This window comes from Orycteropus afer, unplaced genomic scaffold (assembly GCF_000298275.1).
Source record: "Orycteropus afer afer isolate SDZICR_OR568_19922 unplaced genomic scaffold, OryAfe1.0 scaffold00252, whole genome shotgun sequence".
In the NCBI taxonomy this organism is placed as follows: Eukaryota; Metazoa; Chordata; class Mammalia; order Tubulidentata; family Orycteropodidae; genus Orycteropus; species Orycteropus afer.
This window is the reverse complement of record NW_006921839.1, coordinates 1,165,594-1,180,044: the sequence shown is the minus strand read 5'-3', so window position 1 is coordinate 1,180,044 and position 14,451 is coordinate 1,165,594. Positions and strand designations below refer to the sequence as shown.

Sequence of the window (14,451 nt, the reverse complement as noted above, 5' to 3'; positions counted from 1 at the left end):
AGAATCTTCTATATAGTCACGGTAATCACAAGAGCCTGGTATAATGACAGACATAATGACCAGTGGAAGAGAATTGAGAACCCAGAAATAAATCTAGCTACTTATAGAGAACTGATCTTTGACAAACAGCTGAAACCATTAAAAGGATAAAAGATAGTATCTTTAACAAATGGTTCAGATGAAACTGGATGTCTGCCTGTAGAAAATGAAACAGGACTCATACTTCATACCATACACAAAAATTAACTCAAAATGGATCAAAATACAAAATATAAAACCTAAAACCATAAAGATCACGGAAGAAAAAATAGGGACTATGCTGCTGCTGTTGTTATGTGCTGTCGAGTCGGACCCAACTCATAGCGACCCCTCCTTGGGTTTCCAAGGTGGTATCAGTACGGAATTGCCCAAACCGCTAGGGCCCTCATATATGGCCTAAATAGAATACCAAGCAACAGAAGATGAACTATTATATAAACCAACCAAAAAACCAAACTCACTGCCGTCAAGTAGGATCCGACTCATAGTGACCCCTCCTTGGGTTTCCGAAGCGATATCATTATGGAAGTAGATTGCCCAACCTTCCTTCTGAAGAGTGGCTGGTGGGTTTGAACTGCCAGCATTCTGGTTAGCAGTCAAATGCTTTAGGCACTACATCACCAGAGCTCCTATTATACAAACAGGACCTACTAAAAAGTATACCTTTATGCTCATCCAAAGACTTCTCTAAGAGAGTAAAAAAGGGAACCCATAGACTGGGAAAAACTCTTAAGGAATGACATATCCATTAAGGAACTAATCTCTACAGTTTAAAACATCAATACCTCATCAACAAAAAAGACAAACAATTCAATTAAAAAATGGGCAAAAGACATGATCAGACGCTTCACCAAAGACGACATTCAGGCCAATGTATGCCACAATATTTACAATCATGAGCCACTAAAACCAAAAACCAAACCCACTGCCACTGAGTTGATTTTGACTCATAGAGACCCTCTAGGACAAAGCTGAACTGCCCCATAGGGCTTCCAAGGCTATAAATCTTTACGGAAGTAGACTTGTCTCATCTTTCTTCCATGAAGCAGATGGAGGACTGACCCTTAATCATTTTTCAAACCTGGAACTGAACCCACTCTCAGGGATCACCTTTCAGCCAAACAACAGACAGGCCTATAAAGGGAACAGTAATTCCAGTGAGGCACACACTCCTCAGAACAATCAACCATACAGACCAAAAGGGCAGCACATTTGCCCCAAAACAAAGTTCAGAAGGCAGGAAGGGGTAGGAAAAGGATAATGGAAATGGGGAACCCAAGGAAGAAGTGGGAAGAGTGCTATTACATTGAGGGGATGGCAAACAATGTCACAAAAACAAAATATGGATAAATTGTCAAGCGGGAAACTAATATGCTCTGTAAACTTTCACCAAAACCAGAATATTTGTTCCCCCCCAAAAAAAAAAACCTAGAAGGATTTTTAATTAACTCTATGAATTTTGTTCATGTGGTACCAGCAAAAAGGATTTACAACAGATATTATAAATTCTAAGTAGAGTATGAGCTACAAGAGGCTGGTGTTCTGTCTGTTTTGTTCACTGCTATATACAAGGCAACAGAGCAGAGCCCATCACTAAGGAGGTACCCAGTGAGTGTGTGCTGAATGAACTAATTGCTGTAGGAACACTTTCACTAACTTTTGAATAAGCGTTTAAATTGAAACTTGAAATACCTTCCTGGCTCTTTATTATCTTTATGTCAACAATAGAAAGCTTTATCTTTTCATTTTATGTTACTTTCTTCTAAGAAATTATAGATATCCTTCAATTTGCAAATGCATTACATTCCCAAAATCTGATAAAAATTCCCAAAAGTCTGATGCATTTTTATTTGCTACACGTCATAAGGACTATTACCTGGTCTACTTCATGTTACTATGCAAGCACATAGTAAGTATCTATTGAAAGTCTGCACAAAATAATACCATGGTAGCTCAGTCTCACAGCAAATTCACACCAGTCCAATCTATCCAATCCATAACATCCCTAACATAAAGAAACTGCTCTAGGTGACATCACAATGCTTTCACAGAACACTCTGTTAGATTCACTAATGGATGCTAGAGCTATAAGTTTTTCTCTTATAACGGAACAAGGTTCTCTCTTTCTGTACCTGCTGAGCCCAAAGTCCATTCCTGTACCCACCATGTAACTGGATGCTACCTCCCATGGCTTGGGGTAAAGAGATGTGAGGAATCCTGTTTTCCAGGTCTCAAAGCAAACACAGGATCTATAGAGGTCTCCAAGAATGTTTAATGATAGAGAAGTTTTTTTTTTTTTTTTTTAAAGCAACACTTAAACAGCTGGTGTGTGGGGAAAAAAATTGAAAAAAACTATTTGTGATACTAGGTTAACCGTAACTCTTCCTCATCTCCAGAATACTGGGAAAATCAAATGAAAATGTATACAGAAGTACTCTATAATTTATGGTGTTATACAAATGGTAACTCTGTACCTTTAAATGTAATCTAAATAACAACTCATATAAATCCTGGAGCGAGGCAAGGAAATCAAAAGCCCTCACCAAACTAAATTTACTCTTATTTTTCTTCTATTTTACCAACAAGAATATACCTCAACATGGGATATGGTGAAAAGAAAGCAGGGAGCATGTGGCTCCAGACAAGGACAGGCTAAGAAAGCAGGCAGATGTCCCCTCAAACAGATTTCCACAAATAAACAAGGGCAAGGTGCAAGGGTGTGCTGGGCTTACATGCCTTCTTAGTCATATCAGTCATGATGTGCCAGTAACTCCACTGAGATGGAAGGACATTTGAAAGTTGGAAATTTAAGTAATTTAAGTTTACATGAATCAGGTATCGTTGAGAATTGAATTTTATCAAATTCCTAATAGATCTACTAATAAATAATCTACCATACCTACATGCAAAATGAAATGTTCTATAATGTTCTTATGTTATTAAATTCTATGACAAATTCCCAGGTTTGACTATTTTGGATTAATTACCTATTTTACAAGAGTTTCTGTTACAATAAATAGTACTATAAACATGAGAAGTTTCTTAGGACATAAATCAAACTTAATCTTGGTTAGAGGTGAGTCTGATTCTGTCACGAAGAAATATTAATTATTTAATTAAATTTGTATCTTTTGATTTGTTACACGTTGTATTACATTTACAATCTTAAAAAAATCCGGTAAAGTTAAACCTCCAAATGGCTAATGTTTCTCTTCAAATCCAAGGCAGAATCCTTAAAGGAAGAGATTTTGTTAAAAACTGCTTTGGATCATTTCCTCTTGCAATAAAACTAATGTAAGATTGAACTCACAATGGGCTAAATGCTTGCTGACAGGTATCAGGATACACAGCTGGCCATTTCAATTTGGCAGTTAAAAATACAGGGTGAGGGAAACTATACTACAGGATTGATGTGAACTGTGACATGAAAAGTATGCACTGCGCATTTGTGTGGTTACATAATATCCATATTAGTTCCTTTATATACTGACTATATGTTCATACAGATCTCCTCAGAATTCAATTATTTTTGAATATACTTGTATTATTCAAGATTATTTTACTGTTCAGGCTTCAAAGAGAAACTATTGCTTAGTTAAAACTCCACCAAGGTTGTACAATTTAAAATTGTTCTGTCATTTATCTGGAAATAAAATTAATTTTATGACTAACTTCAATTTCTGACTGGAAACAAGTGTGTGAAAAGACAGAATTTGTAAAGTAATAAATTGCCTTAGAAGGTAAGACTCAAAGTAGGCTATGTTGGAAATTTTAAGGAAAAATAACATATCTCCATTTTTATTATGGCTATTTTCAACACATGTTAAATTATGCCCATCTACTAATCTGCTAACAGGTAAGTGATAACACACATGATGTATGGCCTTGAACTACTGAACCCATGTTCACATAAGAAAAGCTAATTTGATGAAAGTCAAAAGAAATTCTTCAAAATTTAGTTACAAATACTGACTGTTACCTGGTTCTTACATCTAATTTGCATCTATTGATGATACAGGATAACTCAAAGAGAATTGGGAACCATCCTCTCACCCACACCCTATCTTCAGGTGCCACATTCATATCATCGCTTGTATACTCCTTGAAAGCCTTCAAGAAGAAAAGCAGGATTATTAAAGGCAAAACACCTCACGACTTATTCATTATGCATATTATTTCTCCAAAAATGTTTAAATGGTTTACAAATTAAAAGTGAGCAATTTTATGAATAACTTATAAAAAGAGAGAGACTCTAAAATGCCTACAAAAAGCAGTGGACTAGAACCTAACAGTTGGTTGCTTTTCAGGTTCAACTCTGACACTAGCTTTTTGCATTATTTAAAAACAAACAAACCCAATCTATTTTGACTCATGGCAGGCAATCCCACATGCTATAGAGCAGAACTACTTATAGGGCTTTCTTGGCTCTAATCTCTATGGAAACAGATCATCAAGCCTTTCTCCTGTAGTTGTTGTTGTGTGCCGTCGAGTCGGCCCCGACTCATAGAGACCCCTCCTTGGGTTTCCAAGGCAGTATCACTATGGAAGTAGATTGCCCAACTTTCCTTCCGAGGAGTGGCTGATGGGTTTGAATTGCCAGCCTCCTGGTTAGCAGTCAAGTGCCTTAGGCACTATGCTAGTATTAGTATGCAGTAAAAATCTTATTACCAAATCTGTGATGTATCATTTCTCCTCTTAATAGTTACAAAGATAGATTTGGATACGGATTACTAATTCAACATTTTACCTGTGGTGCTGAAGGCCACAGGCCACACTTACCCACAGTCAGCCAGCTGGCTCTGGTGCTATAGCACCTTAACTCCCTTTTGCCAGCCAGCCTTGCAACTATGGGCAACTTTTTAACTGCTCTGTGCCTCAGTTTCCTCATCTGAGGAAATGCATGGGGCTAGTAACATTATCTACCCCAGAAAATCATTAAGAAGATTAAACAAGTTAATATATTTGAAATACTCAGAAAAATACCTGACACTTTCAATAAATGCTATTAGACATTATTATTAACGATTAAAACTCAAAATTAAGCTCAGATTCTGAGTTCGCTGCAAATGCTTTATATGTCAATTCCCAAATAAGTTAGATTTCAGACCACAAATAATTAACTCAGCAAAAATTTTGTTTACTAAATTGAGCTATACCTGAGGTCTATCAGACACATATTTTGCACAATGGCGAATAAGTCGAATTGCTTCCATACTTGTGTCTGGAAAAGCTGCATTACATGCAAATTCAGACAAACATTTCACTGCATCCTGAAATGAATCAATGGTTGCTGGAAAGTGTTTTTCAAACACAAGAGCTAAAAGAGAGAAAAACATATCAAAATTATTATTTAAAAATTATTCTTAATTTTACCAAAAACACATCTGTCTCCAGGTATAACACATAATTTTTAAAGACTGTTAAGGGCTTTGACATCCAACAGATCTCGGGTTGAAGACTATCTCTATGACTTACTTGACCACCCTGAGATGTGAGGATAGGGAAACATGCCTACTTTATTTACACTATAAACTCAGCACTTAATAATACACTCACTGGTACATAGTAGATAACTGCTTAAAACATTTGTTGAACAAACACACAAAATTCCTTAATCTCTCTGCATCTCAGTTTCTTGATATATAAAATGGGGATAATACCTATAGGATAGTTGTTAAGTAATATATGAAATAATGTACGTAAAATGCTTAGCACAAGGCTTGCCTCAAGCAAACACTCAGTAAATAATAGCTCTGATGATGTCATTATTCTTGATGATTATGATCATCACCATCATCATCTTCTTCCAAACAGACTTAATTTATATCCTTAGTATTTCACTTCCCCTTAAAACAAAAGAAGCTGTTTAATACAATGAAAAGCAAAGGCTTTCTCTTAAGTTCCCTGGCTCTAAATCCCAGATCCATTTAATTTTGTGTGCGTGTTTTATAACTTGAACACAGACAGCTAGAACAATACTCACTGACAATGTGTCCTGTTGTTTGGAATGCAAGTTCCACTATGCTTTCATCTTGATCAGATGCAGCTAGATGAAATACAGAGAAAATGTTCTTCCATCCAGAACGAATGTTAGCAGCTTGAGAATTAACCATCTGTGCTATACAGCGCACAACCATATCTCGAATTGTAGGAGATCTAAAATATTAATATAATTTCTTAGATATGCACACAGATAAAACTCTTCAGTTTTTCTTTTTTCCTCTTGCCTTCCCCCCTGCTGTGAAAAACAGTAAGGTACTTCTCCGATTTTAAGGAATTCAACAAATAGATACCTGTTCCGTTTCATTATATGTTCAAAAGGTCTTAAGAAATCCTTCTGGAATCTGAAATTAGCAAGCTCCCCCTTCTCTAAGAACTTCATTGACAACTGCCTCAAGGAGTCTACTGCAAAAATAGCTACATCTTCATTAGGGTTACAGCCAACCTGCAATGGCAACAGAAATACATGATGCTAATGTCAACAGTGAAAATCCATAACTCTTTATTTTTGGTTTAGAAAAAGTGTAAGTTAGAAAATACAATGGATAGTTAAAGATTCTCTATAGAGGTACTAAGAGTATGTTAACAATACTTCTAAACAAGAAAAATATGTTTTAACTAAATTCTCAAAAACTAGAGCAATCATTTCCTTATATATATATGTAAAAGATTCAAGGAGTTTTCTAAATATGACAAATAACAAACATGCTCAGAAGGAAGACAAAAAAAGCCTTAATTAGATTATGATATAGGAGTTTTAAACAAAGCAAACTATTACAAATGTAAACAAACAGTATACTTATTCAAATACCTTATTGAAATGATCTCCAATAACTTCCCAAATTCGAGACCACTGCAATCTTATTCTTCCCATGTTGTAATATGATATTTCTACTATTTTCTGCAGACTAAACATTCTGGGGTGTGTCGTGGAAAGTAATTCATCCATAGACACAGCACACAGCCAACGGACAAAATCCACTATAATACAAAGAGATTTACACTAAAAAATCTATAAACCCCACAATTACCACTCACATTCAAAATCACTTTGGTAAAATAAATTGCTTTGGTCGTGGTTTTTTTTTTTAAACTATACAAATCTACGTTAGCGTGACTTTAAAAAAATATCTTTTTTAGCACAAAAGCCAGTTTGTAAATAAAATAAAGGCACATACTTACCAATAGCATTTCCATCTAGCCTTGTAGACCCCGTAAATATTCTAGGGAGAAAAAAAAAACCCACAATTCAAGTATTTGTAAAGTCTTACATTATAGCAATTCAAAATAAGTGACCTGGATCACTAGCTACTTTTTAAATCTATTTTAAAGAAATGTAAAAACAAAACAAAAAGTAAAACCCAGGTAATCGAGTGAGTATTTTTTTCACCATATAGTTTAGGAAGAACTGAAGTTTAACCGTTTCTCTCACCACCAACCCCACGCATATCACAATGCATTTAATGTAATTATTAGAGTAAGATTATATTACTGCAATTTTACTAGTAGATTCACTAACATTTCCAATGGGTATCTCATGACTCTACGAATAAGAAAAGCATTAACTTGACAAAAATAACAAATAACTGGCACAACACAAAAGGCAACGGTTTATAATTTATCCTATAAACAAGTTCATTTTTGTAAGTAATGTAGTTGATTAGAAAATTCATTGATGGCAACTACCACGTGATTTAATGTAACTTTGCAAATAGTCTCACACAGTTTAAACAAGAAGTAGCTAGGACACTTGTCTTAGGGCGCTCAAATGTTTGGAGTGAACCTATGCAGTACAGCACTGCTGAGCCTACATGGAGCTCTTTTAATATGTTTCAAATTTTTCATCAAAGACTTCAGCATAAACATATTAATCCTTTTTTAAAAAGCTTCATTTCTATTCACCTTCTTGGTTTGGAACCAAGGGCTTGATGTAACTCTCAGGATGGAGTGACATTGCTCAGTTTAAAATGTACAGAATAGGATTTGCATGATAAAAAGTTACAGAAGTAATTCAAATATTAAATTTTGAAGTAACAGTAACTACTGTTATAATAGCTACCAATCACAAGATCACTATCCTAAGCTTCATACTTATTCACTCGTTTACTATTCATTAATACCTTGTGAGGTATATACCAATGTAACTAATCTTAAAAACAAGGAAGCTGAGGTAAAAAAAACAGTTAATAACTTCTTCAAAGTCACAGAAGTAATGAAATGTAAAAGCTAAGCTACAAACTAGAACAGTCTGATGCCAGAGTCACCCTCTTAACAACTCATTATGCTTCTTCACACTGAGCAAAACACATATTTAGAACTCTAAATATGTTCTAGGCTTTTTTTCCCGATTGCTGCTGTTGTGTGCTGTGGAGTGGATTCTAACTTACAGCGACCCTATATGAAAGAGTAGAACTGCCTCACTAGGTTTCTTTGGTGGAAATCTTTACATAAGCAGATCACTGGGTCTTTCTCCTACCAAGTGGCTGGTGGGTTTGAACGACCAATCTTTTGGTTAGCAGCCAAGTATTTAACCACTGTGCCATCAAGGCTCCTTTTCTTTCTGCTCCGCTACTGCTGTTGTTGTTATGTGCCGTTGAGTCAGACCCGACTCATAGTGACTCCTCCTTGGGTTTCCGAGGCAGTATCACTATAGAAGTAGATTGCCCCATCTTCCTTTTGAGGAGTGGCTACTAGCTAAATGTTTCTGAACATACCATGATCTCTTAACCTCAATGCCCTTGACTATCTATGTGTTCTGAAAATGAGTAACAAAATTAAGACAGAAAAACTTAAAAACTGAAAATATGATAATCAAGAATCTGTTTCTGCTAATGAAATGTCTTATGATTTCCTATATTGCTTTTGTAGGTAAAACAAAACAATTCAAAAATTTGGCTGAAACCACAATCTAGGGAAAAAATTCAAAAGTAATAATGTCTCATCTATTTAAGTGGCTACACTGAAACCAGAAGTTAAACACATATAAAACCTAAAAATCTCTTACACGAATTAAAAGGATAATTTCTAGAATATACATTTCAAATGTGATTAGCTGACTTACTGAAGTACAGGTATGCTCATGGAAGGCAAAGGCTGTAAGCAAACCACACCCATAACTAGAGTCAAAAGTAAATACAATCAGTGAAACAATAGGAAATGGGACAAAAGAAACAAGAGTTCTTTAAAATTAAGAATGAAGCAAATGGCAAAGAGCAAAAGGCTAAAGAATGGGAGAGATTATATGCAACCATAGGGGAAGGAAGCTGAAGGTGGTGAAATGACGCAGCACAGACAACAAGGACAGAGAAGTACTATCAGCAATCAGACAGGCTGTGTACACTTGGGTGATGGTGTAGGGTAAGTGAGCATGCATCCTGGGTGAGGGCATTCAAGTTCCTACTCACTTTGGTAGCCTCTCAGGGGTCACTCTATTTCTAGTAATGCTCCACTAAAGATAAGCCAAATGGTAGAGCACAGCGGTCGTGGAGACATTCAAAGTTAAGCCTTAATACACTAAGAGAACAGAGTTTTGTACTTCACAAAATCAGTCTATGAAATGGATTCTACATTCCCTGTATGAAAAACAAAGGACAGAAGCATGAGAATCTTGTGTGATAATACTACAAGACATGCTCTGAAAAGCACCAGTAAGGAGGGGGGGAAAAAAAAAGATTACTGCTTCGTCCACATTATAATACTAACACACATACAAAAAGCTAGCAAACCTTGCAGGTTATGGATCAAATAAACTTTTAAACTGTATGCAATATGCAAGCAGCCTAAATTATTATACCTGTTAAAGGTTTTTTCAGAGTGAAAATATCAGAAGTAATCTGTATTTCTTAGAACTATGCTAACTAAATGATAGTTAACAGCAAAAGCAGCTGGATGAGCTATACTGTATGCATTTTCTGATAGGTACAGAATGTTCCACAGTGTAAGAGGGGTCGGTATAAAGCTAGAATTAGTGTGTTTATATTGGAAGAAAAGATTGGCAATTTATTTTTTAAAAAAATCAGCCAATGAAAACCTTATGGACCACAACAATTTGATTCGATTGTGCAAGGTCACTCTGAGTGAAGACTGACTCAACAGCAGCTAACAAATGTGTTTAAAACACAATAAAAAAAACTATGATGCTAAATAACTGTTCGTTAGCACTTAGAGATAACTAATTCTTGGATACAATCTATCCCTGCACAGTTTAGTAATATTTTGGAAACTGGTCTAATTCAGTTGCTGTTGTTGTTAGGTGCCGTCAAGTAGTCTCTGACTCATAGTGACCCTATGCACAGCAGAACAAAACACTGCCCGGTCCTGTGCCAGCCTCATGATCCTTGTTATACCTGAACCCATCATTGCAGCCACTGTGTCAATCCATCTTGTTGAGGGCCTTCACCTTTTTCATTGACCCTCCAATTTACCAAACATGATATCCTTCTCCAAGGAAGGTTCCTTCTGACAACACGATCAAAGTAGGTGAGAAGTCTGGCCATTCTTGCTTCCAAAGAGCATTCTGGCTGTACTTCTTCCAGGACAGATATTTTAGTTCTTTTAGCATTCTTCTCCAACACCACAACTCAAAAACATCAACTCTTCTTTGGTCTTCCTTATTCATTATCCAGCTCTCACATGCATTAAGAGGTGACTGAAAATACCATGGCTTGGCTTAGGTGCACCTTAGTCTTCAAGGAGACATCTTTGCTCTTCAGCACTTGGAAGAAGTCTTTTGCAACAGATCTGCCCAATGCAATACACGTCATCTGATGTCTTCACTGTGGTTTCCATTGGTGTTGATTATAGAACCAAGTAATATGAAGTCCTTGGCAACTTCAATCTTTTCTCCATCCACTGTGAAGCTGTTTACTGGACTAGTTGTGAGGATTTTTGTTTTCTTTATATTGAGGTGTAATCCCATACTGCAAACTGTAGTCTTTAATCTTCATCAATAAGTGCTTCAAGTCACTTACTTTCAGCAAGTAAAGCTGGGTCATCTGTGTATCACAGGTTGTTAATGAGCCTTCCTCTAATCTTGATGCCACATTCATCTTCATATAGTCCAGCTTCTTGGATTATTTGCTCAGCATACAAGTTGAGTAAGTATGGTGAAAGGATACAACCCTGATGCATTCCCTTCTTGATTTTAAACCATGCAGTATCCCTTTGTTCTGTTCAAATGACAGCCTCCTGATCTACATACAGGTTCCTCATGAGTACAATCAAGTGTCCTGGAATTCCCATTCTTATCAATGTTATCCATAATTTGTTATGATCCACACAATCAAATGCTTTTGCATAGTCAGTAAAACACAAGTAAACATCTTTCTGGTATTCTTTCCTTTCAGCCAAAATCCATCTGACACCAGTAATGATATCCTTGTTCCACATCCTCTTCTGAATCCAGCTTGCATTTCTGGAAGCTCTCTGTCAATATACTGCTGCAACCATTTTTGAATTCTCTTCAGCAAGATTTTACTTGCATGTGATATTAATTATATTGTTCACTCATTTCCACATTCTGTGGGATCACCTTTCTTTGGAATGGGTACAAATATGGATCTCTTTCAGTCAGTTGGCCAGGTAGCTGTCTTCCAAATCTTTTGGCGTAGCTGAGTGAGTCCCTCCAGTGGGGCATCCATTTGTTGAAATATCTCAGTGGATATTCCATCAATTCATGGAGCCCTGTTCTTTGCCAATTCCTTCAGTGCAGCTTGGACTTCTTCCTTCAATACCATTGGTTCTTATTCCACCTCCTAAAATGGATGAATATCAACCAATTCTTTTTGGCAAAGTGACTCTGTGTATTCCTTCCATCTTCTTTTGATGTTTCCTGCATCATTCAACATACTGCCCATAGGATCTTTCAATATTGCAACTCGAGGTCAAAGTTTTTTCCTCAGTTCTTTCAGCTTGAGAAATACTGAGCATGTTCGTCCCTTTTGGTTTTCTAACTTCAGATTTCTGCACATTTCATTATAATAATTGGCTTTGCCATCTTGAGCTGCGCTTTGAATCTTCTATTCAGCTCTTTTATCTTGTCATTTCTTCCATTTGCTTTAGCTACTCTCCATTCACAGGCAAGTTTCAGAGTTTCTTCTGACATCCCTTTTGGTCTATTCTTCCTTTCTTGTCTTCTTAATGACCTCTTGCTTTCTTCATGAATGATATTCTTAATGTCATCCCACAATTTCTCTGGTTTTCAGTCACTGGTGTTCAATGCATCATATCTATTCTTTAGATCATCTTTAAATTCAGGAGGGATTTATCAAGGTCTTATTTTGGCTCTTTTGACTTGTTTTAATTGTCTTGAGCATCAACTTATGAGCAGTTGATACTGTGGTTTCACAATCAGCTCCTGGCCTGATTTTCCTAAAGATACTGAACTTCTCCATTGCTTCTTGCCACAGATGCAGTCAATCTGATACCTGTGTATTCTATCTGGTGAAGTCCATGTGTATAGCTGTTGCTTATGTTGTTGAAAAAAGGTATTTGCAATGAGTAAGTCATTGGTCTTGCAAAATTCTATCATGCGATCTCCAGCTTTATTTCCATCATCAAAGTCATATTTTCCGACTACCAGTAACTCTTCATTTCCAACTTTTGCACTCCAGTCACCAGTGATAATCAACACATCTTGACTGCATGTTCGGTCAATTTCAGACTGCAGAAGTTGGTAGAAATCTTTGATTTCCTCATCTTTGGTTTTGTTGGTTGGTGTGCAGATTTGAATGATAGTAGTATTAACTGGTCTTTTTGTAGGCGTATGGATATTATTATATTGTAGGCATATCACTGACACCACTGTACTTCAGGACAGATCTTCAAATGGTCTTTGTGACGATGAATGCCACACCATTCCTCTTCAATTTGTTATTCCCAGCATAGTAGATCATATAATCATATGATCTGATTCAAAATGACCAAAACCAATTCATTTCACTAATGCCTAGGATAGGAGCTCTGGTAGCATAGTGGCTAAGGCACTTGACTGCTAACCAGAAGGCTGGCGGTTCAAACCCACCAGCCACTCCTCGGAAGGAAGGTTGGGCAATCCTACTTCCGTAGTGATACTGCCTCGGAAACCCAAGGAGGGGTCGCTATGAGTCAGGGCTGACTCGACGGCACATAACAACAACAAACAACAATGCCTAGTATATTGATCTTTATGCATTCCATTTAATTTTTTGACAACTTCTAATTTTCCTAGATTCACATTTCATACATTCCATGTTCTGATTGTTAACGGATGTTTGCCATTATAAGTTCAGTGATGTCTAGCAAATACTAGAGATTAGGTACCCCACATTCAAGTGTCCAAAATTCTCCTAAATTCTAATGGCATGAGATTCCTAATACAAAAAGAGAGGTAACTAGAAAATGTTACCATCTTAAAGCTTTTAAAGAACTCACACAATTTTTTTTTGTTGATTAAGAACTAGACACTAAATATTTTTAAGTAAAATAATTTTGGTTTTTTTTTTTTTACTGTTTCTGTTTACTTCCGATACTTGTAATAAAAGATTAATTCTAATAGGCCATGTTGTTGTTGTTGTTGTTATGTGCTGTCGAGTCAGCCCTGACTCATAGCGACCCCTCCTTGGGTTTCCGAGGCAGTATCACTACGGAAGTAGGATTGCCCAACCTTCCTTCCGAGGAGTGGCCACAGGACAGGAAAATGTCTTTTCATGGTGGACGATTACAGAACTCTCCAGGATGCTGCTTAACAATATTTTCATCACTATTTTGATCATCAATGTTATCTCACTGAATTAGCTATGTACCAGAAAGTCAGAATATAACATATGAAAATAAGAAATTCAGAGGAAATTTAATGAGAAAGTTAAATACTTCACACAAGAATATCATCTTATGATAACAAAGATGTGTCTTTTAATTCTTTCACTATATGCTAAAATTTAAATACTGAGACTGCATATGTGGTGTGGTAAATTTCTTGGTGTGGCTTTTCTACCGTAAGTCTTTGTAAACTCCGTGGTGGAATTTGCTGTGAGCAACTGAGGAGCTCCTGATTGTAAAAGTTATCCACCTGGGGTATTTCTGTTGGGCGCAACACAAAGCAATGTTCTGGGAGGTTCCTGCTCTCTTTCAGGTGCTTAGAATTCTGATGTTATGATTGGTTAGTTTGGCCACCCAGCCAGGCTCAAAAGGAGACCTCCAAGAGGCAGAAGAAGTCTCTCTTTGACTGCTGGTTGAGGAAGACGTGCTGCTGAAAGAGACACGCGCTGCTGGGAAAGAGACGCGAGAGACATACATTGCTGAGTGAGACACTGAGGGACACGTACTTTTGGGAAAGAGACTGTGAGAGACTGTTAGGAAAAAGACTGTGGGCTGGGAGAGAGACTGAGCGTTTCTCCTGAACTTGAGTTGTAGCCTGGTGCTTCCCTAATAAAC

The 14,451-nt window shown here is 36.7% G+C and overlaps 1 protein-coding gene across 1 annotated transcript in view; it reads right to left on the bottom strand.

The window, feature by feature from the left end:
- ARFGEF1 (ADP ribosylation factor guanine nucleotide exchange factor 1) overlaps positions 1-14,451 on the bottom strand; it is a 192,298-nt gene that overhangs the window by 29,745 nt on the left and 148,102 nt on the right. Inside the window, exons 30-35 of the mRNA XM_007949715.2 lie at positions 7,222-7,262; positions 6,851-7,020; positions 6,333-6,484; positions 6,023-6,195; positions 5,196-5,356; positions 4,019-4,149 (exon numbers count right to left, since the gene is read on the bottom strand). Coding sequence (XP_007947906.1) covers positions 4,019-4,149; positions 5,196-5,356; positions 6,023-6,195; positions 6,333-6,484; positions 6,851-7,020; positions 7,222-7,262 — 828 coding nt within the window. The remainder of the gene's footprint in view (positions 1-4,018; positions 4,150-5,195; positions 5,357-6,022; positions 6,196-6,332; positions 6,485-6,850; positions 7,021-7,221; positions 7,263-14,451) is intronic.